Consider the following 23,612-nt stretch of genomic DNA (forward strand, 5'->3'; position numbering starts at 1 on the left):
GAAACTATTGCATGAACGCTAGGATTAATTGCTAGAATTTCTTTGCTGAAGCGCCATAAGAAGCGCCTAGGATTGAACATGCCCTAAGTTGGCACTCAGTTCTCATCTTACTCCTAAGGTCAACTGGTAGCGCCTGCCTAGGTGCAAACTACGCCCCTCCCCCAAGGTCGCGTCAAAGGAACCAATTCCGCCACTTTTTCCATTATGGCCAAGCCTTAAATCCACATTGGAGACACCGTTAGGTTCTATTCTCAAAGCTGCATGCCAACGCACAAGGTGCAAAAATGCAGAAAACTTAAGAAACGGATACAGAGTAATTGTTTTGATTGCGTTTACATGTTTAAAATCATTTTATTTTGGCATCAACCTATGTAAGCAGAAGCAGCGCGGTTGTGAATTTGTAAGACAACCAATCACTGTTTAAGTGTACAATTCCATTTGGATATATGAACTTTCCTAAGATTAGCAGCCACTAACTTAGATAGGTCCATCCCAACCCAAATGTTCTTTCTTTTCGGTGTCTTAGCAACAAGACATACTAAGAGTCTACAAATGGACAAGCTTATAGCATTAAAACATATGTTCTTTCAGTCACAAGGAATTTCAGAGGGTTAGGCCCTTATTCTTCCACTCCAGCGCCATACTTAGTCTTCATGCATAGTTGCCACATCCAGATATTTAGGCCTGAATGGCTTAAGTGTCATCTCTTCTTTCACTCTCTCCAAATAATCCGGAGCATCAAGACCCTAACAAAAATAGAGAAGCAAGAAATCAGTCAACCAAGAAACCATGATGTTATGGCACTCTGCCGCCTAAGATATATGTCATTACCTGGCCCTTATATAAACTTCTTACCCTATCTTCCTCCTCTTGCAACTATAAAAGCATGTAAATAATAGTAGTGAATAAAGCAACTCAAATGTTAAACAACATCTCAGCATGGAAAAAATCATTATACATACAGTTTCGTTACGGCACTTCCATTTCATATTGCCAAATATAGGACATGCGCGCTGTGAGTTAACTCCAGCACCAGTATATGCGGCAGCATCATTGGGGTGCTTCACATCACAACCGTAGCAAAGACCTTTATTTTTATACAAAGGAAATTTTCATTTAACTGCCAAATAACTGACGAGTTACAATCACATAAGAATGGCTGAACAACTGAAGGCAAAAAAAAAACATTTGAACACATATATTACATGGCTGCATGAACTAGTTTGAGATATCAAATCTGCTCAAGTGACAAGATAACCCAAATGCAATTCCATTGTAATGAGCTAAAGAGTGTGCATTAGTTAACAAATAAGTTCACATTAGTACAACCACAACATATTTTGAACAGTATGTAGGTAAATAGAAGAGTATTATACCATACCGTTGTCAGTAGGTTTAACCATGCAGAAACAGCTGACCATTAATTCTGAATACTCTGCCCGTTTAATTGTGACTTCAGCAAAGAATAGATCATCGATGCCACAGTCAGAATCCTCAGCTCCTTTCATTGTGAAATTAATATGACCATACAACCTAGTATGGTCATTGGCCCCAAAAACTGAGTTGTAGAGCACAACATCTTTGAGTTTGTATGCACGGTCCTATTAAAATTAAGAAATATTTAATATGATCATCAACAAACTGTTACATGAATAAGACAGCAACACAGTGCAAGCCTGCAAAAGGAAAAAAAGAGTGTTTGTGGGGAGGGACAGAGATCAAACCCCCATAAGATGGCGGTAATCATTGTACTTGTCCACCAGAGCTTGGACCAACTGGCGCTTCCAGTCACACCTTTCATCAATTTGCGATTCCAAAAGCTTCTTCCTTGTGCCATCAGGCCAGTTAAGACATTGTCGCTGCGTGAACCTAGTTTAGATCAGGGCATTAATATATGATTAGCAGATTATATCTTCTGAAAAAAGGAGGAAAAGAGTGATATTAAGTATTATGTCGATGTTATCCGTCCAACATAGGTTAACAGTGAACTGGTAATTTGTGTTGAATGTAGTTGAATAGGATGCACAGCTTCCAAGTTACCTCTAACAGTGCTTAGAGGCAGTATAATGAACAAAAGCAAGATACAAAACTGAACTGTTTGCATGCATATAAGTTCTAAATGCATTTTTTTTACTAAAAAAGAATCACCATTGTTTTGTTCATGGTAACAGAGCTGTGCGGGTGCTGGCTAAAGCTAACCAATCCAGATATAAATATACCTACATACGAAGTGGCAGCATAGCAGCTGTATGCACTTTGCTAATGCTCATCTGTGCTTAAGATTTATTCACTATCTCGACCACTCTCTCACAAATATGGTTACAAGAAAATGCTTCTCCCATGGCACAAAACAATAAATAACATAGGATGGATTTTTTTCAACCAACTTGTCAGATTTTCTGCAGTCTAACATAACTTAAGGACATTTATTCTATTCCTGATTCATGCTGTGAACACTGGTTATTTTTCATGGACTAAATCACATAAACATTGCACAACATTACCCTGTTTGAATGTAATGAATTGCAAATGTGCACACCAAACAGGAGAAATAAACTAATGAAATACAGTTCCGGAAGGTTACCTTGTTGGAGCCTGTTGTTCCTGAAGATAGCGATCAATAGCATTGTGAGCTGCTTGTAAGCTCTGAAACGGCCCACCCACGTCAGGGTATGTGTGGTAAGATTCATTCAGATCGATCCTGATGTAAAATATGATTCCCCGGCTTAGACGTGGCAAGGCCCAAATAGGTGATGAGGAAAGACAGCGCCAAGGCTGAGTTGGCATCTGCATAGAAGACGTCGAAGTGGTGGACAACTCCAATGTTGAAGTGTTCAGTAAGTCCTTCACGGAAGAGAGGTCATGTTGTTTTAGTTTTTGCCCGCAGGCAGGTTCAGCCACAAGACCCCCCTCCTTACACCTGAAGTGAAACAAGCAGGCGAGATCAGCAGAACAACAATTTATTTTGGAGATGAATGAATAATTTATATTACAACTGTGCAATGGCAAGTGAAGAGAAAAAAAAACCTCCTAATAATGAAGATTCTAGAAATCTAGAGGTAGCTGGTAATCTACCAGAGAGGAATCCAACTGAAGTACATATCTCTGCACAAGAATCCCCCGTAGGTGCCCACCAATCAATCCAGGTCGGTAAATAGAACCACTAGGTACTCTATCAACTAGAGGAGGAATAGAGAATGCAAGAGTAAAGATAGGGAGAGGTGACAATGGTCATACAGCAGACGACGGAAGGCTTCAGAGTAGAGGCGCCGAAGTTCTGGACTAGGCATCTGCGAAGACGAAGATGCGGTGCCTCCCACATGCTGCTGCTCCTCATACCTGAAGTGGAACAAGAAGGCTCAATGAGCAGAAGAACAATTCATCTTCTCTTAAGATATGGATAATAGTACTACGTATTATCATCGTGCTATGGCATCGAGAGGGGCACTTACTGTGGCAGGTCGTGGCGGCAGGAACCGGTGAGCAAGTGGACACCTGCCGCGTGGATGAGTTGATCCATGCTTTCAAATGGCTCGCCGGGAACATGATAGCCCTCCGTGAATAATCTCCCATCCATATCTATGTCTACAAAGATCACTGGCCCGTCGTCCAAGTCGGAAGGAGATGCGACGAGTACCCCACGCGAATCGACGGAAATAATCTCCCGCCCCTCGATGATGGGGACATAAAAGTGTAATACACGATGGCACGGGGAGGGGTTCGGAAGGTTGCTGCCGCGGGCGCTGTCCTTGGTTGGAACGGGGTTGGCGGGGAGGGAGATGGGACGATGGTGCGGCATGGGTTTGGCGGGGATTAGGGTTTCGCTTGGTGATTTCCTTTGGTTGAGACCGTCGTTTCCAGGCATCCCAATGTTCGGCAAAAGGATGGACCGATCGCAGATCTTCGCCAGAAATTAAAGCCGGTGCTTTCGTCGGCGTGATCATCAATTTATCGACAGATCTCCCGTGCTTATCGACAGACCTCCCGTGCTCGCGTGCCCCGTTCCACGGGCCGAAAGTACAAATAATAACCCATATAGCAAAGAAAAGTTAGGTAAATTGTCAAATCCCCCTTATTCTCCTGTGTGAGATTCAAGATCGATCAGCATCGCACGGTGCACACTACCCTTCTGAAAGTGCATCTAAACAGCTAACTGTTTATAATTTTGGCATCCTTATAGCAAAGAAAAGTTTGGCATCTTTATAATTTTTCTAAGGACCTCTGAACAGCTAACTGTTCCGCATTTAACATCGTCCCTGGTGACGAGATATTCCACCGTAGGTGGTTGAGCCCGTCTCTCCCTCATCCTCTCCGCTACAGTTCTGTGAGGCGAAAAGGGAGGCAGTTGGTGGTTCCTCGCTCCGTCGCCGGCCAGACCGCTGGTCTCTCCCCTCTCCGGCTGCTTCGGCGGCGGGAGGGTGGGGAGACCGCGGCGCTGTGCCGCCGGCGTGTGCATAGTAGGATAGTTTGGTGCGTTCTACTGCTGCTATGGTGGGTGATGGCGGCAGCGGTGGCGCGAATAAGTCCGCCCCGGTTCTCCCCACGCCGTGATTGGTCTTCTGATCAGTTCCGGCGAGCCGGTGGCGGGTGGTGCTCCTGGTGTGGTCGCTGGTGCGAAGGCGGCGGCCGTCGGTTGGAGCTTTTGTCCCACGCCCTCTTCTTCGTCGTCGTTGAGCTCCTCCTGGCTCGACGGCGGAGGTGCTGGGGGTGCGCCGGTGTGGGCCTGGAGCTTGCCGACGGGCTTTTCTGGTGCTTGTACAGGAGTCCGGTTGTTCTGCAGTTCGTCCCCAAGTTGCTGTGTGTGCAGATGCAGGTCGGGGTGTTGGCTCTGGCCAGCTTCTCTGTCCTGACCGCCGGAGTGAACCGGGGCGTGTCCCCCGCCGACGTGCTTTCAGCCTCCTTCAGATCCCGGCGTCCGCGACGGGTGGCTGCTGCGGCGACTTCTACGAGGCGTGGTCCTCTAAAGGTTTCGTCTCTCCGTCCGGCGAGGTGGAGCTATCGAAGATGGCGGTGGCCGATCTTCATCGTCTCAGAGGAGCCCGAGGGCTTGATTGCTTTTTAGTTTCTTTCAGGGTTCTTTTTGTAATTTGGGGACAGCTGTCCCAGTGTCTGGTTGGTTCTTGTATTGTCTTGTTTCCTTACTTAATATAATCAGATATCTGGCCTCAAAAAAAAAAAAAAAAAAAAAAACTGTTCCGCATTTGATTGACAACGAATCCGACTGTGTTTAATTAGTAAATGCACTTCTTAATATATATAAACAACTACCAACTCAGTTCGCATAAAACATAAATAGGCCGATCCCAAACCAAATGTTCTTAGCAACAGAACGTACTTGACTCTACAACCTGACAAGCTTAACATAAGTTCTTCGAGTTACAAGAAACTTCAAAGCGATTTCTTAGTGTTCCACTTCAATCAGCCTTCTCAGTCTCCCCTTCCATTGTCGCTGCCATACCCAAATATTTAGGCCTCAACGATTCTCTTGTATACTCCGTAAAATGTATACTCTCCACACAATCACGGCCCTAAAGAATACACAGGCAGGAAATAATCAATCAAGGCAACCATCATGTGACCAACATCACCCAACTTAAACTGGTACTATGCCACCTAAGCTGCCATTGCGTACCTGGTCATCGAACAAACGTCTTACCCTAGCTTCCTCCTCTTCCAACTATAAAAAACATGTAATGTAATTAATAATAAAATAAAGCAACAAAACTGTTATAACACAAGCTCAGCAGGGATTAAATCATCATACGTACGGTTTTGGTTTCGTTGAAGCCTGCCCAAAACATATCGCCCAATGGGGTATCCTGACCACGAGTGTATGCAGCAGCATCATTTGGGTGCTTCGCATCACAATCATGGCAACAACCTTCATTTTTTAAATGAGAGAAATTTTCAATAACCAACGAGGCACAATCACATAAGAATAACCCGCAAAAAAACATGTGTACCAGTTATTACATATGGCTGCACGAAACAGTTCGAGATATGACAAATGTAAAGCCCAAAGATAAGGGATAGGATAAGGCAAGGGCAAGTTCAGTATAACAAACTACATATTATATACTAGTTAACATATAGTTAAGATATAAGTTAAAATTAGTGCAACCAAGAAAACATCATTTGCACAATATGCAAGCAAAGATTAAAGATCCAGTGATACCCTTGTCAGTAGGTTTAACCGTGCAGAAACAGCTGACCACCAATTCTTTATCTCCTGGCATAAATGTAACCTCAGCGAAGAATAGATCATCGATGACACGAGTAGAACCATCCGCTCCCTTGGTCTTTAAAGTGAAATTAATATGATAGTGCATCCTACTATGGTCACTGGCCCCTTGAACAGCACAGGAGCGCACAACATCTTTGACTTCATATGCAGCATCCTAAAATTAAGAAAATGCATGCACCTGATAAGCAATTAATTGTTATACATGAAAAAGACAAAAGCCAAGTACAACCCTAGCCGCAAGACAAAAAGTGAGGGCACTACGGAGGGATAGAGAGCAAACCCCCAAAAGATGGTTATGCTCTTGACACTTGTCCACCAAAGCTTGAATTAACTGGTGCATACAATCACGCTTTTCAGCAATTGGTTGCGATTCCAGACGCTTCTTTCTTGTGCCATCGGGCCAGTATAGACATTGGCGCACGACTTCCTCCACTGGAGAAACCCCAGGTTGATCCATTAACCTAATTCAGACCAGAGCATTATATATACGTTATATTTTACAACGGAGGGCAATTGAAAGCGATATTACTATGTCGATATTATCAGCCCAGCATAGGTTTATTGGGGTGGTCTAGTAATTTGTGTGGAAGGTAGCTCAATAGAATCAAACAACACTGAAGTGATCTCTGCACATTGCTTATTGTGGTAAGAGTAGCAAGGTAAAATCAACACAGTATAGAACTTAACTGTTTACATGCACATTAAGTTCTTAATGCGTTATCTTTTTACAAAGAAGCTATCAACATTGTTTAGTTCATGAGGCAACAGAGCTGTGTGGGTGTGCCTACATAAAAGCTAAGCAATCGTACAAATTACAATCCAGGGGATAAAAACATAACTACATAGTATCGTTATGCAGTTTGTTAATGGTCAGCTGCACTATCTTAACAAATATCGCAAAGTTTTAAAGTTCAAAAATGTTCCCTTCAGCAAAAGTGGTCCCCAAAGCAGGAAATGAGAAAATAATTCAGAATGGTATTTTTATCCTTATCAACTCGTCAGCTTTTTCTGAAGTGGCCATAAGTTCCGTTTGAGATTCATGCTGTAGAAACTGTGATTATTTTTCGTAGACTACCTGGCAACATCACCATGTTTGAATGCAATCTATTGCTAGTGTTCACGCAAAACAGGAGAAAATAAACCAATGAAAGTCAAGAATGAAAGTTGAGAAGTAGTACATTGTTGTGTCTCGCTCTTCTTCAAGATAGCAATCGATAGCACTGTAAGCTTGTTGTAAGCTCTGAAACGGCCCACCAACTCGCGGGTATGTGTGGAAAAGTTTGTTCAGATCAATCCTAATATAAAATGTGTATCCCCATTTATATCGGTTCAAGACCCAAATGGGTGACGATGACAGACAACCGCAAGGTGGTGTAGAGGCTTGAATGGTGTCCTGAGCTACTGCATCTTCCTGGACAGAGGACGAGGAAGTTGCAGTGATGGACAATCCGCCCAGTGTTGCGGTGTTGAGCGAGACATCATGTTCTTGCAGCATCTCTGCCGATGCAGTCTCACCCACAAGCTCCTCCTCACGCCTGAAGTGAAACAAGCAGGCTGGTCAGCAAACAACACTTCATCTTTCGAGATGACAAATAATCGATATTACCATTCTACTATGGCCAAATTAATGGAATTTGTTATATTTAAAAAAAAAAATTAACAGAAAGAATCGACACAAGGCCAGAAATCTACATGCAGCTTGTGTAGACAGAAATCCAACTGAAATACTTATCTTTGCATGATAACACTCAAGCAATCCACATGATGAACAGAACAATTCGATATGCATGAATAATGAGGGAGAGTGTGGTCCTATGGTAGATCACAGGTGGCCATTCAGAGTGGAGATACTGAAGTTCCAGAACAGCCGAACAGGCATCTGTGAAGATGAAGATGCAGTGCTTCTCAAATGCTGCTTCTCCTATATCTCAAGGGGAACAAGCAGGCTCAAGGAGCAGAAGAACAGTTCATTCTCTTATCTTAGGATACGGACAATACATATTATCATCAAAATCGTTTTTTCTTGCTTTCTAGTAAAGAATAGGAGGAAGATCTCCAGTCATCTACCAGCAAGTTACGACATGGATCCTACAGAAATACATTACAGATGGATCTCTAATCATCTACAGGCAGCAACCCTCCCCTCCAAAATCAATCCCCACAGATCGGTACGCAAAACAGTTGGACTTCAACAAGATCGCAAACAGAGAACTAATAATGATGGAGGCGTCGAGAGGGGGTGTACTGAGGCAGATCGGAGTGCCTTACGCGGTGGCGCGGGAAGGGTGAAGGAGGCGGCGGCGACTGTCTGGCACGGCAGTGGTGGAGCCAGGATTTTTATATTGCGTATTCCATGTCAAAAAAAATCCAGCACAACCATATATAGAGTATATGTAGGTTTACAATATGTAGAAGGATAATTTACATTTTTATCTTGATTTTGGCTTTCAACCTCAATAGGGCGTGAGTTGAGGTTGTCGTCAACATCGACGTTAATCTTTGGTCAGGGCCGGTCCTGAGATTTTGGAGGCCCGGGCGAAACTGAAATTTTGGGCCCCTCTTACTATTTTTTCGCATGTATGAGATGATAAAAAATAAATATTTAAAGTATACACAAGTTCAATATTCATATAAAACAATGTTTACGTGATACCTTAAAATTTTCTCCGCCAATTCCTAAAAGCAAAATTCGTGACGAGGGAATCAATATCAAACTCGTCCATTAACTTCTTGTCGATGTATATAGTTGCCAAACCAGTTAACCCCGCTCCTACAAATAAGAACAACAACTGCTAATCAAAATTCAGAACCCAAATTATAGGCGAGCATATAGTAGAATTCCAAAAGAACTGCAATGGGCGTTCTTACCTTCTATTTTAATCTAATACGCGGATTGGATGATTGCGGTGATTGACGACGGTCGGACTGGGACTGCAAACTACGACGGCCACTGGCCGGCGGACTAGCAGGCAGCACCGTAGTCCGCAGGAGGGTAGCAGTCAGCAGATCGTCTCGCGGTCGATCGGTCGCGATCGGCGAGAGCGAGGGCAGGAACCAGGCAGCCTGCGCGATAGCCACAAACCGCGAGAGGGCAGGCAGGGAATCGAGGCGTCGGGCTCGGGCAAATTGGCGATGTTCACATATCGATAGATGGAACGGATTTCAGGCGCTGACTAAAGTCATGGCTGGCCAGCCGGATTGGAAACCAATAGAAAAAGAAAAAGGTCCAACTTTAGACCAAGCCCATCTAAAATCGAAAAACTGCTCTCTTTTTTCTGCAATGTATATATAGTAAGCCAATATAGAAAATAGGGCCCCCAATTTTTCTGGGCCCGGGGCGGCCGCCCCTCCAGACCCTCCCCAGGCCGGCCCTGTCTTTGGTTCCTTTGTATCTTTATCCCACATGGATTTCAAATCACTACATTTGTCTTGTTTATGTCTATTCTTGATTTTTAAGACCTACAAATGATTGTTTAACTAATTAAGGAGAACCTCATTGTCGTCGTGGTGAACAGACAGATGCCATAGGATGGCTTAAGATGGGGCCGAATGGACGCTAGAGGATTCGGGGGAGGGTTTGTGATTAGATGGGATGAACTTCCGGATGGTTTCCTCAAGAACTTAGCCAAGGCTAGAGGTTGAAGAAGAAAGACACAAGGAAGAACTCGCTCTAAATCACTTTCTTCATTGATTTCCACAGGTTACAGGTTTGTGCTTACAGGACCCTTCTCTCTATATTCCGCGCCCGTGAAGGAGGCTGCCCCCTCTCCTTATATAGGGGAGAGGGTGGTTTACAGGGGAAGAAACCCTAATAGCATCTTTGACTAGACAAACTACTTTACAAAGATACTTTATAAAGCTACTTTAATCATAGATGATGCCGGGGTCTTCTTTAAACAGGGAGGCTGACGTCTTCCGGCTTCTTTCATCGTCATCCTCCTCTTTATCGTCACGCCTCTGTATAAAGCTTCTTTGCTTAGCTCATCTTTGTCCTCTAGCTCTGGAGAGAATCTTTGACCAGACTGCCGACATGCTTTTCTTTCCGGCATCCCGGTGTCTTCTTTACCCGGTGCCGGTATACCCCTCTTGGGGATACCGGCATAGTTTACTTAGCCAAACTCTTATCTTACGCTTCGGTATGAACATTAAACCGGTATCCTGATGGCCTAAACCATCCGGTTTGGCATGCCTTTGGCATACCGGGGGTCATCCCCCCAACATTAGTCCCCGAAGCTGGTATAGTCTGGCGGATTCTATCCAACAGACCATGCCAGGTTCTCACGTCTTTGGATACCGGTTTAGCTTATCCGGCCCCTGGCTTGATCCGGCATCTTTGCCCGAACTCCTGTTCTCTCTCTTTGCAAGGCATTTTCCGGTAGCTTATTCTCCGGCATCTTAGTCATTAAATACCTCCTCGGCGAAGTCGAGAATATATCGGGCCCCGCGCCTGTCAGGGACATGCGCACTGTGACTGACGCGTCAGTGTCAGGGGTCACTTCCCTTCGGCTTCCGCGCGCGTATTAATTGCTTCACAGCGGATCCCAACTACCCCTTCGGATCCGTGTGTGCCTCCCTGTGGCTTCCCGTTACTACGCGTGTATCGCCGCGCCACGTGGCGGCCCGTGGGGCGAACCGTCACGGCCCAGCGGTTTTCGGCCCACTTCTCTCTCTTCCTTTATAAGGGAAAATCGCCCCTTCTTCTTCCTCTTCTCGCATTCCCCACTCCTTCGCGCACAGTGTCGTTGCTCTCTGCGCCTCCGCCGCTTCGTTCGCCACTCGAGCTCCGCCGTCCGGCGAACTCCCGCTACTGCTCCGCCGAAGGTCGCCGAACTTTGCCGCGCGAAGTTCCTCTACGGTGCTCCTTTCGCGGCTGCGGCATTGGCGCTTCCTCAAGCTTTTTTCCACCTCGCCGTCGACGGACTTCCTCGCCAACGGCAAGCTCGCCAATCCACCGGCGAACCTCTTCCTCTGTGACTCCGCCGCCTCAGGTTAGGCTTAATCTGGGTTTACCCCTCTTTTGCTTGCTCTCCGGATCTCAACTTGGTAGTGTATTTACTTCTTCTTTTTCTTTGCTTTTTCTCTCTTTCGTAGATCTTCACGCGGGGGTATATCGGGGGATTCTTGTTTCTCTGCATCGGATTTCATGTCTAGCGGGGAATCTTCCTCTACCTCTTCTTCTGCCTCTTCCTCCGCTAGCCGGCGTAGCAGATCTTCCGACGGATTATCCGCCGATCTTGTCCAGATGGACACTGACTCCGGTAGCAACCATGAATCCGGTAGTTCGAGCGAAGCTTCCGGCACAGATTCCTCCGGTATCACACGCGGGGCCTGGATGGGCTCCAACGTCAGCCAGTACGAAATCGACTGGCTTTACCGGTCCAGGAGGATTCCGGAAGGAGTAACCTGCCGGCTTCCTCGCGGCGAGATCGAACCGGTGCCTGAACCCGGTGAACGCGTCGTTTTTCTCGCTCACTTCGAGCGCGGCTTCGGCCTTCCCGTCTCCGATTTCTTCCGGAGATTCCTCGATTTCTATCAACTCCAACCTCACCATCTTCCCGGCAACGCCATTTTCTACCTCTCCTGCTATGCCACCTTCATGGAGGCTTATATCGGCATTCGTCCCACTCGCGAGACGTTTGCCCGTTTCTTTGCTCTTCGGATCAACTCCGTTCAGGGCAAGGAAATTCCTAAACCCAAACCCCCCGTACAATGCGGGTCTTGCATCATCGGCTCCCGCCAGGGGAGCCCTTTTTTCAAGTTTTCCGGTCTCGAGTCATGCCGGCTATGGCAAGGGACCTTCTTCTATGTGAAGAATAACGGCGCCGCGGACCTCATCGACCTGCCGCCTTTTAATCCGGCGCCGCCCACGAGGGCTAACTGGAGCTACAATCCAAAGGAGTCTCACATAGAGACCAACCGGATTATACGCTTCATGAAACAACTGATGAAGGACACCGACATCTGCTCAGACGATATTATCCGCGCCTTTATCTCGCGCCGGGTGCTTCCTCTCAAGCGCCGCATGCATAAGATGAGCGAGATGTACGGTCCCGGTGATCCTACCAAGATCACTGGAATCCCTCTCAGCAAGAAGGACATCGTCCTCAAGGCTAGGCAGATCTGCCAGACTGCCATGCTGGAAGACTGGGAATGGGGCCTTCGGCCTCTCAGTTCCACTAACCCCCCGACCCAAGAAGTAAGAGATTACGCAACTCGGGTCGGTATACCGGTAACTTTTGCACTGTGACTAACCCTTTCTTTCTCTTTTGTTTTTTAGGCGAAGGACCGCTTCCCCGGAATCGAATCTGACCGGCGAGGCCCTTGCCGGAAGCGTGGTCTCGACAAATTCGACCCGGACCCCGTCATCCGTTGGCAGGACCTGAAGATGGGCCGGACTCCAGCCTCGCGCCTCGGCAAGTCTCCGCCGGAACCAGCCGGTTCGTCTGACGACCTGACCTTGCTTGAGGTAGTTCTTCTGTTTGATCTCTCATATTCTTTTGTTATTGTTCTTCTGTAGACGTTCCCTCAGCCAACATCAACCCACAGGTCCATGAGCACGCCACCCCGCTGCAGGCCGAGGTTGGCCAGGAGTTCCTGGACAAACTCACCGCTGGGGGCAAGAAGAACAAGGCTCCGGCAACAGATGCCGGTTCGAGCCAAGCCCCTCCTGCCAAACGCTTCCGGACTGAACCCTTTGCGGGGAAACAAGTAGGCACGAGGCGCTACAAGGGCAAGCAGATGCCAACCTCTTCTGGGTAAAGCTCAGTTCTTTTGCTTGTCTCATTTTTCGCCAAGTTCTTTTTCGGTTGCCTTTTTCCAACTCTTTCTTTTTCTTTCTTTCAGCCCCGCGCTCAAGCTTGGCCCCATGCCTGAGGGCTCTTCCGGACCCGCAAAAACCTCAACTCCTCCTCCTCACTCAAGCCCGGCACCCTCTGGTGCCGGTATCACCTCTGCCTCCCCTCTGGGAGGTGCTACAAGTTCGGGGCGTGCGGCCCCTACACCGCCAGATCACCGCACCGAGGAGGAACTTGCCTTCCTTCCCGAGACCCAGGATACCGGCGCCAGCAACACCGGCGCCGAAGAAGAAGCTGCCGGGCGGGCGGAACCTTCGGTTCCTCCCGTCCTAGAAAAGAAGAAAAAGAAGAAGACCAAGATGTCTTCCCCTTCCAAAGCCGCGCCGGAAACTTCCGCGCCGGCAGGCTCCAAAGCGGGCGACGCGCCTGACGCTCCCCCTTCTCCCAAGGCCACGCCAATGCCACCACCGGAAGCTCCTCACGTCGAGCCACCCGGTGCCACTCCCCCGGCATCGCCGCCCAAGACCTTGACGCTCGTCAAGGGGAAGGAAACGGCCCCGGGCGCCTCTTCCGGCGGCCAGCGGCCCCTGGTGTTGCACGTCTCCCGCGCCGCTAGCGCTGCCGGCGAGAAGGCCACCGGCCTGCTTGGCCGGATCACCGCGTTCCAGCGCGAAGGCCGGGAGCTAGGGCACCTGTTGCCCTATGTAGAGAAGTGGAACGCCGCGGATGTGTCCAAGGCGACCCGCGGCATGGGCAAGGACCGGCTACCGGCGCCTGATCCTGTTGGCGCGCGGTGCTCCGAAGAGCATTTCATGCGGCTGCGTCGAGCCGTCAAGGAGCTGGACAGTGCGTGGTTTGATGCCACGAACAACATGATGGTAAGTAACACAAGAGCTGTTCTATTTTTTGATCTATTTTGGTTCCTCTTTTTTGGCTCTTTTCTATCTGTCCTTGAACCTTCAACGTTATGCCGGTTTCTCTTTTTTGCTGAATCTTGTCTATTATCCCAGTCCCCGAGTTTCGTGTTGAGAGCGTAGCTCTTAGCGTGAAACTTAATTAGAAAAGCGCAAAATTTTACTAGAAACGCGTGAAACCGGCATAGCTAGTCCCCGAGTTTCGGGTTAAGATCTTGCTCTTAGCGCGAAACTTACTAGAAACGCGCGAAACCGGCATAGCCAGTCCCCGAGTTTCGGGTTAAGATCTTGTTCTTTGCTAACACCATCTCCTTGAACAGAGCACGGTTGACGCTCGGAAGGTTCTCTTCGAGGAGCTTCTTTGGGAGCACCGGGACCTCGCTGAGGCACACAGCAAGTGCCAAGGTAACTTTTTGCGCCTCCGGCATCTTTTTACCGGAAGGTTTTCTTTCTCTCAATTCTTAACTCTTATGATTTTCTGTTTCAACAGCCATCCCGGAAGCTTCTATCGAGGCCCTCAAGGCGCAGCTTGCCGCCGCTCAAGATACAGCTTCTTATTTTCCGGTTAACTTGCTTTCTTTGCATTGTATCAGTACAACTTTGCTAACACTTTCTTTCCGGTTTTTAGAGGAGAAGGACAAACTTGTTCTGAAGCATCAGGAGGAGCTAAGCGCCCAGAAGGCTAGCTACAAGGAGCTCAAGGACCAGCTTATCCAGCTTGGCCTTGACCATGCTCAGGCACTAAAGGCTGCGGAATCTGTTGCGGAGGCTAGGCTGAATGAGGCGCTGGAGGATGCCGGCAATGCCAATGTGGTGTTGCAGGCTGAGCTGGAAGAGGCCGCCAAAGCGCAGAAAGCAGTCGATGGCAAGGCCACCAAGGCGCAGAAAGCAGCCGAGGACAAGGTGGCGCGGCTGGAGGCGGAACAGAAGGAGTACGACCTTCTGGTTACGCGAACTGACGCGCTTGCCCTCCGTACGTTTCTCTTTTTCTCTTCCAGTTCCTGCTTATAAGCTTATCCGTTGCGGTAGCATGTGCTTAGCTTCTTTTCTTTGTCTTGCAGGGCTCTTTCCGGATTCCCAGACGCATGCTGCGAAGAAGGTTGAAGAGCACCGGGTTGCCCAGGCGTGCAAGAACTTGGCTGCGCCCTGGGACCCCTATGACCACCTGGTTGCGCTGAACGCGCGGGTGTCCCATATGCGCTGCGTGGACCGGAATCTCTCCGACATTCCGAATGTGGCCGCCCAGCTCTACAGGACTCTCTGGCCTGGAGAAGTGGTGCCAGACAGCTTCTCCCTTATCAGCGACCGCCTGAAAGGTGCCGGCCGAAGGATCCGGGAGTGGCAGTGCTCAGCTGCCCGTGCCGGAGCAGACTCAGCGCTTCGCGTTGCCTGCTCCTGGTACCCGGAGCTGGACCTGGACGCCCTCATCGGCGTGCGCGAAGGAGCTCCCACCGACTTGGACCCGGTCCTCACCGCTAAGCGGCAGGATCGCGCGTACCACATCGCGGAGTACGCTGAAATGCGCACCTTCATCCCTCCTCCTGAAGACGTCAAAGATTATCTGAGCGACGAGGAGGAAGGTGAAGACGCTGATGAGGCCGGAGCCGATGACGCGCCTCCAGAGGGTCCTGATGCCCAAGACGCTCCTCCTGAAGCCCCTGTTGCCTGAACTTTGCTTGAATGATGCCCGTGACACGCTTGTCCTGTTGAACTTGGAAAAATTGCCCGTTAAATTCTACCCCGGTATGCCGGGGTTTATGATGTAAGATAATACTTAATCTCTGTTTTGGTTGTGGTACAACAGTTCATGCCGGTAGGCTATACCGGTAGTTAATTAACTTATGTTTGCCTTAGCGTATCTGCTTGTTGATTTGCTTTTTCTTGCACTGCAATGATTCCGAAATTGTTTCCGCATCCAATTGATGCATACTTGGCTCTTTTGCTTTGGCTCTGCCTACCTTCTCTGGGTGTTTTTGGCGTATGAACACAAAGTTCTTTTACCAAGCAAGCATTTTCTTGAACTTAGAAATAACTCGAAATTTTTGCAAAAAACCGGTATAATCGGGGTTAGTTAAATTTTTCCGGATTGTTCTTTCCTGCTCTCCCTCTTCGCAGTTCATGTGCTTATCCCCTACCGGTTTATCTTGCTTGACATGAAGCCAAGTTGTGGACAACAGCAGAGTCGAAGACTCCGGTAGGGTCTAGCACACTACTAAACCGGAAAGAAATGACGTTCAATAAGCAACCGGTAAACCGAAAAAATAAACATGTTACATGCAACTTAGTAAGGGTAGTCCCCAAGATTCATTCGAGGTTCCGACTGTAGGATAACGTAGCATAGAAAACAAAAAAATTCCTACCGCGAACACGAAATCCAAGCCAAGATGCAATCTAGAAGACGGTAGCAACGAGGGGATTATCGAGTCTCACCCTTGAAGAGATTCCAAAGCCTACAAGAGGAGGCTCTTGTTGCTGCGGTAGACGTTCACTTGCCGCTTGCAAAAGCGCGTAGAAGATCTTGATCACGATCGGTTCCGGCGCCACGAACGGGCAGCACCTCCGTACTCGGTCACACGTTCGGTTGTTGATGAAGACGACGTCCACCTCCCCGTTCCAGCGGGCAGCGGAAGTAGTAGCTCCTCTTGAATCCGACAGCACGACGGCGTGGTGTCGGTGGCGGTGGAGAAGTCCGGCGAAGCTTCGCTAAGCTACGCGGGAGATATGGAGGAGAAGGGGGCGGTTAGGGTTTGGGAGGGGGTGGTCGGCCACTTCAAAGGGGGCGGCCAGCTTGTGGTCTTGGGGTGGCCGGCCCCCTCCCTTGGCCCCTCATTATATAGGTGGATTCCCAAGAGTTGGTCTCCAAGTCTTCGAATAAGACCCGAACCAAAAACTTCCCATAAGAGGGGGAAACCTAGCCAAGCTAGGACTCCCACCAAAGGTGGGATTTCCACCTCCCATATGGGGGGTTGGCCGGCCCCCTAAGGGGGAGTCCACTTGGGACTCCTCCCCCACTAGGGTTGGCCGGCCATGGAGGTGGAGTCCCATGTGGACTCCACCTTCCTTGGTGGTTTCTTCCGGACTTTTCTAGAACCTTCTAGAACCTTCCATAGAACCTTCTGCGACATTTTAATTCACATAAAATGACATCCTATATATGAATCTTATTCTCCGGACCATTCCGGAACTCCTCGTGATGTCCGGGATCTCATCCGGGACTCCGAACAAATATTCGAACTCCATTCCATATTCAATTTCTACCATTTCAACATCCAACTTTAAGTGTGTCACCCTACGGTTCGTGAACTATGCGGACATGGTTGAGTACTCACTCCGACCAATAACCAATAGCGGGATCTGGAGATCCATAATGGCTCCCACATATTCAACGATGACTTTAGTGATCGAATGAACCATTCACATATAATACCAATTCCCTTTGTCACGCGATATTTTACTTGTCCGAGGTTTGATCTTCGGTATCACTTTATACCTTGTTCAACCTCGTCTCCTGACAAGTACTCTTTACTCGTACCGTGGTATGTGGTCTCTTATGAACTTATTCATATGCTTGCAAGACATTAGACGACATTCCACCGAGAGGGCCCAGAGTATATCTATCCGTCATCGGGATGGACAAATCCCACTGTTGATCCATATGCTTCAACTCATACTTTCCGGATACTTAATCCCACCTTTATAGCCACCCATTTACGCAGTGGTGTTTGGTGTAATCAAAGTACCTTTCCGGTATAAGTGATTTATATGATCTCATGGTCATAAGGACTAGGTAACTATGTATCGAAAGCTTATAGCAAATAACTTAATGACGAGATCTTATGCTACGCTTAATTGGGTGTGTCCATTACATCATTCATATAATGATATAACCTTGTTATTAATAACATCCAATGTTCATGATTATGAAACTAATCATCCATTAATCAACAAGCTAGTTTAAGAGGCATACTAGGGACTTCTTGTTTGTCTACATATCACACATGTACTAATGTTTCGGTTAATACAATTATAGCATGATATATAAACATTTATCATAAACATAAAGATATAAATAATAACCACTTTATTATTGCCTCTAGGGCATATCTCCTTCACCGACATCTTTTATTCATAGCAAACAAGGTACAAAAGGAACTTCTTACACCACAACTTCAAGAGTAGAAAGGACGCAACAGAGCTACATTCCACGGGCGTTTGGTCTCCTCTCCGGATTTGTCCGCCTTTCCTTTCTTCCATTCCTGCGCATCAATTAGGTAATATGCATCATTGTGGAGAGCCTTGCTCACAATGAAAGGTCCTTCCCATGGGGGGGACAGCTTGTGCCTTCCTTCAGTGCGCTGCACTAGGCGTAGCACTAGGTCTCCCTCCCGGAATACTCTCGGGTTAACCTTCCGGCTGTGATAGCGTCTGAGGTTTTGCTGGTAAATGGCTGTTCTTGCCAATGCTAATTCTCTTGCTTCTTCCAGCAAGTCCTGTTGGAGATATGCCCAAGAGGCAATAATAAAAGTGGTTATTATATATCTTTATGTTTATGATAAATGTTTATATACCATGCTATAATTGTATTAACCGAAACATTGATATATGTGTGTTATGTAAACAACAATGAGTCCCTAGTAAAGCCTCTTAACTAGCTTGTTGATTAATAGATGATTAGTTTCATAATCATGAACATTGGATGTTATTAATAACAAGGTTATATCATTATGTGAATGATGTAATGGACACACCCAATTAAGCGTAGCATAAGATCTCGTCATTAAGTTATGTGCTATAAGCTTTCGATACATAGTTACCTAGTCCTTATAACCATGAGATCATGTAAATCACTTATACCGGAAAGGTACTTTGATTACACCAAACGCCACTGCGTAAATGGGTGGTTATAAAGGTGGGATTAAGTATCCGGAAAGTATGAGTTGAGGCATATGGATCAACAGTGGGATTTGTCCATCCCGATGACGGATAGATATACTCTGGGCCCTCTCGGTGGAATGTCGTCTAAATGTCTTGCAAGCATATGAATAAGTTCATAAGAGACCACATACCACGGTACGAGTAAAGAGTACTTGTCAGGAGACGAGGTTGAACAAGGTATAGAATGATACCGAAGATCAAACCTCGGACAAGTAAAATATCGCGTGACAAAGGGAATCGGTATTGTATGTGAATGGTTCATTCGATCACTAAAGTCATCGTTGAATATGTGGGAGCCATTATGGATCTCCAGATCCCGCTATTGGTTATTGGTCGGAGTGAGTACTCAACCATGTCCGCATAGTTCGCGAACCGTAGGGTGACACACTTAAAGTTGGATGTTGAAATGGTAGAACTTGAATATGGAATGGAGTTCGAATATTTGTTCGGAGTCCCGGATGAGATCCCGGACATCACGAGGAGTTCCGGAATGGTCCGGAGAATAAGATTCATATATAGGATGTCATGTGAATTAAAATGATGCGGAAGGTTCTATGGAAGGTTCTAGAAGGTTCTAGAAAAGTCCGGAAGAAACCACCAAGGAAGGTGGAGTCCAGGAGGGACTCCACCTCCATGGCCGGCCAACCCTAGTGGGGGAGGAGTCCCAAGTGGACTCCCCCTATGGGGGCCGGCCAACCCCCCCACATGGAAGGGGGGAATCCCACCCAAGTGGGATTCCCACCTTGGGTAGGTTTCCCTATCACATGGAAGGTTTTGGGTTCGGGTCTTATTCGGAGACTTGTAGTCCAACACTTGGGGCTTCCACCTATATAATGAGGGGCCAAGGGGAGGGGGGCGGCCACCCCAAGACCACAACCTGGCCACCCCCTTTGAGTGGCCGGCCACCCCCTCCCAAACCCTAGCCGCCCCCCTCTCCTCCATAGCTCCCGCGTGCTTTAGCGAAGCTCCGCCGGAGTTCTCCACCGCCACCGACACCACGCCGTCGTGCTGTCGGATTCAAGAGGAGCTACTACTTCCGCTGCCCGCTGGAACGGGAGGTGGACGTCGTCTTCATCAACAACCGAATGTGTGACCGAGTACGGAGGTGCTGCCCGTTCGTGGCGCCGTGATCAAGATCTTCTACGCGCTTTTGCAAGCGGCAAGTGAACGTCTACCGCAGCAACAAGAGCCTCATCTTGTAGGCTTTGGAATCTCTTCAAGGGTGTGACTCGATAATCCCCTCGTTGCTACCGTCTTCTAGATTGCATCTTGGCTTGGATTTCGTGTTCGCGGTAGGAAAATTTTTGTTTTCTATGCAACGTTATCCCACAGTGGTATCAGAGCCGAGTCTATGCATAGATGGTTGCACGAGTAGAACACAATGGTTTTGTGGGCGTTGATGCTTTTGTTATCTTTAGTTTGAGTACTTTGCATCTTTGTGGCATAGTGGGATGAAGCGGCTCGGGCTAACTTTACATGACCGCGTTCATGAGATTTGCTCCACGCTCGAAATGCAACTTGTATTGCATAAGTGGCTTTGCGGGTGTCTGTCTCTCCTACTATAGTGAAGATTCAATTTACTCTTCTATTGACAACACTAGTATCACCGTTGTGGTTCATGTTCGTAGGTAGATTGGATCTTACTCGAAAACCCTAAACCACGTAAAATATGCAAACCAAATTAGAGAACGTCTAACTTGTTTTTGCAGGGTTTGGTGATGTGATATGGCCATAATGTGATGATGACTATGTATGAGATGATCATTTTTGTATTGTGGCAACCGGCAGGAGCCTTATGGTTGTCTTTAAATTTCATGTTGAGTAGTATTTCAAAGTAGTTGTAATAGTTGCTACATGAGGTGAACAATCATGAAGACGGCGCCATGGACCTTGACGCTACGCCGACGATGATGGAGATCATGCCCGTTGATGATGGAGATCATGTCCGTGCTTTGGAGATGAAGATCGAAGGCGCAAAGACTAAAGGGCCATATCATATCACATATGAATTGCATGTGATGTTAATCCTTTATGCATCTTATTTTGCTTAGATCGCGACGGTAGCATTATAAGATGATCCCTCACATTAATATCAAGATAATAAAGTGTTCTCCCCTCGTATGCACCGTTGCACAGTTCGTCGTTTCGAAGCATCTTGTGATGATCGGATGTGATAGACTCAACGTTCACATACAACGGGTGTAAGCCATGTTGCACACGCGGAATACTTGGGTTTGCTTGACAAGCCTAGCATGTACAGACATGGCCTCGGGACAACGGAAGCCGAAAGGTTGAACACGAGTCATATGGATGATATGATCAACATGTTGATGTTCACCATTGAAGCTACATCATCTCACGTGATGATCGGTTTTGGTGTAGTGGATGTGGATCGTGTACCACTTAACAACTATGAGGGATGTTGTATTAAGTGGGAGTTCATTAGTAATTAGATTAAAGCATGAACTAATTATCATAAACATAGTCTGAGTAGTATTTTGAATTAATTTGTAGTATTGGCATCCGTTTTCTACCAAGCGCTAGTCTTGTAATTGAGATAGAAATACTGTTAAAATCTGACAAGAAACTTTACGGACTGGTACCGTATTGTTAAAGAATCAAGAAATGATTAAGTCCTATTGCAAACTTTTATTAAACCTCACGTTGTTGATTCAAAGAGCTATGGTTTCAATTAGTACCTAAAGTCATCTTGTCTCTGTGAAACTTGAAGTTCAAATCTGTTTGAAAAGTAAGGAGCTGAAAATTTAGTTTTCAGAAATAAGCGAGGTAGATATATGTGATATCTAAGACCTTGTTGCAAGATGATAGAATATAATTTGGTGAGACTACATAAACTCATAAGTTTTATGGGAATGTACAAAGGTTGAAGACGCAAGGCGTCCCAATCCTCCAACTATTGGGGCACTAACGATATTCGCATATCCATGAAGTGATCGTCCTTAGTATGCACCGTTGCTAAGACTCGTCGTTTCGAAGCATCTCGTGATGATCGGGTGTTATAGATTCTACGTGTGCATACAACGGGTGCAAGCCAGATTTGCACATGCGAATACCGAGGTTAAACTTTACGAGCCTAGCATGTACAGACATGGTCTCGGAAAAGTCGTCATGATATGATGGATAAAATTATGAGTGAAATTGTTCATCATATTACAAAGTTACTAATAGTGAAATCTGAAACACTTGTCATATGATGATCAACTTCAAAGTAAGAACCTCAAGATTATTGGTATTTGACCAACAAACCTAGAAGTTATTGAAGGTGAAGTATTTTCTGAATAATGAGGAAAGCTAAAAGAGAAACTACAAAAGATATTTTGGTAGAAAGAAAAGAGAAGACTAGAAAGTCTAGCTCAGGTGTATATACATGATATACATGTTATGGTTGTATTCCTAGTTTGGTCACACAATGAAATTCTTGGGTATTAGTACCATATTGGTTGGTATGAAATGTCATACAAAACAACGCAATACAAGAATACAATGGCCTAAGTGACTGATGCGTGTGGTTGACACGTCCGTTGGGAACCCCAAGAGGAAGGTGTGATGCGCACAGCGGCAAGTTTCCCTCAGTAAGAAACCAAGGTTTAATCGAACCAGTAGGAGTCAAGAAGCACGTTGAAGGTTGATGGCGGCGGGATGTAGTGCGGCGCAACACCAGAGATTTCGGCGCCAACGTGGAACCTGCACAACACAACCAAAGTACTTTGCCCCAACGAAACAGTGAGGTTGTCAATCTCACCGGCTTGCTGTAACAAAGGATTTACCGTATTGTGTGGAAGATGATTGTTTGCAGAAAACAGTAGAATAGTATTGCAGTAGATTGTATTTCAGTATAGAGAATTGGACCGGGGTCCACAGTTCACTAGAGGTGTCTCTCCCATAAGATAAACAACATGTTGGGTGAACAAATTACAGTTGGGCAATTGACAAATAAAGAGGGCATGACCATGCACATACATATTATGATGAGTATAGTGAGATTTAATTGGGCATTACGACAAAGTACATAGACCGCCATCCAACTGCATCTATGCCTAAAAAGTCCACCTTCAGGTTATCATCCGAACCCCCTCCAGTATTAAGTTGCTAACAACAGACAATTGCATTAAGTATTGCGCGTAATGTAACTAGTAACTACATCCTTGAACATAGCACTAATGTTTTATCCCTAGTGGCAACAGCACATCCACAACCTTAGAACTTTCTGTCACTGTCCCAGATATCAATGGAGGCATGAACCCACTATCGAGCATAAATACTCCCTCTTGGAGTTACAAGCATCTACTTGGCCAGAGCATCTACTAGTAACGGAAAGCATGCAAGATCATAAACAACACATAGACATAACTTTGATAATCAACATAACAAGTATTCTCTATTCATCGGATCCCAACAAACGCAACATATAGAATTACAGATAGATGATCTTGATCATGTTAGGCAGCTCACAAGATCCGACAATGATAGCACAATGGGGAGAAGACAACCATCTAGCTACTGCTATGGACCCATAGTCCATGGGTAGACTACTCACATATCACTCCGGAGGCGACCATGGCGGCGTAGAGTCCTCCGGGAGATGATTCCCCTCTCCGGCAGGGTGCCGGAGGCGATCTCCTGGATCCCCCGAGATGGGATCGGTGGCGGCGGCGTCTCAGTAAGGTTTTCCGTATCGTGGCTCTCGGTACTGGGGGTTTGGCG

General features: G+C 46.8%; 2 protein-coding genes across 2 annotated transcripts; both read right to left on the reverse strand.

Annotated features, from left to right (window-relative positions):
* Positions 1 to 390: 390 nt before the first annotated feature.
* Positions 391 to 3,732, reverse strand: LOC127346823 (uncharacterized). The gene is made up of 8 exons (XM_051373082.2): positions 3,453 to 3,732; positions 3,238 to 3,339; positions 2,585 to 2,920; positions 1,725 to 1,869; positions 1,382 to 1,601; positions 963 to 1,087; positions 832 to 876; positions 391 to 746 (listed from the first exon to the last, which is right to left on the reverse strand). The coding sequence occupies exons 1-8, from the start codon at positions 3,575 to 3,577 to the stop codon at positions 645 to 647; spliced, it is 1,200 nt and encodes a 399-aa protein (XP_051229042.2). The 5' UTR covers positions 3,578 to 3,732; the 3' UTR covers positions 391 to 644.
* Positions 3,733 to 5,226: 1,494 nt separating this feature from the next.
* LOC127292689 (uncharacterized) lies at positions 5,227 to 8,529 on the reverse strand. The gene is made up of 7 exons (XM_071818639.1): positions 8,513 to 8,529; positions 7,423 to 7,779; positions 6,525 to 6,705; positions 6,176 to 6,398; positions 5,769 to 5,881; positions 5,633 to 5,677; positions 5,227 to 5,528 (listed from the first exon to the last, which is right to left on the reverse strand). Exons 2-7 carry the CDS (start codon positions 7,737 to 7,739, stop codon positions 5,415 to 5,417), a joined length of 993 nt encoding a protein of 330 aa, XP_071674740.1. The 5' UTR covers positions 7,740 to 7,779; positions 8,513 to 8,529; the 3' UTR covers positions 5,227 to 5,414.
* Positions 8,530 to 23,612: the final 15,083 nt, after the last annotated feature.

The sequence above is a fragment of the Lolium perenne genome, chromosome 4 (genome assembly GCF_019359855.2).
Source record: "Lolium perenne isolate Kyuss_39 chromosome 4, Kyuss_2.0, whole genome shotgun sequence".
In the NCBI taxonomy this organism is placed as follows: domain Eukaryota; kingdom Viridiplantae; phylum Streptophyta; class Magnoliopsida; order Poales; family Poaceae; genus Lolium; species Lolium perenne.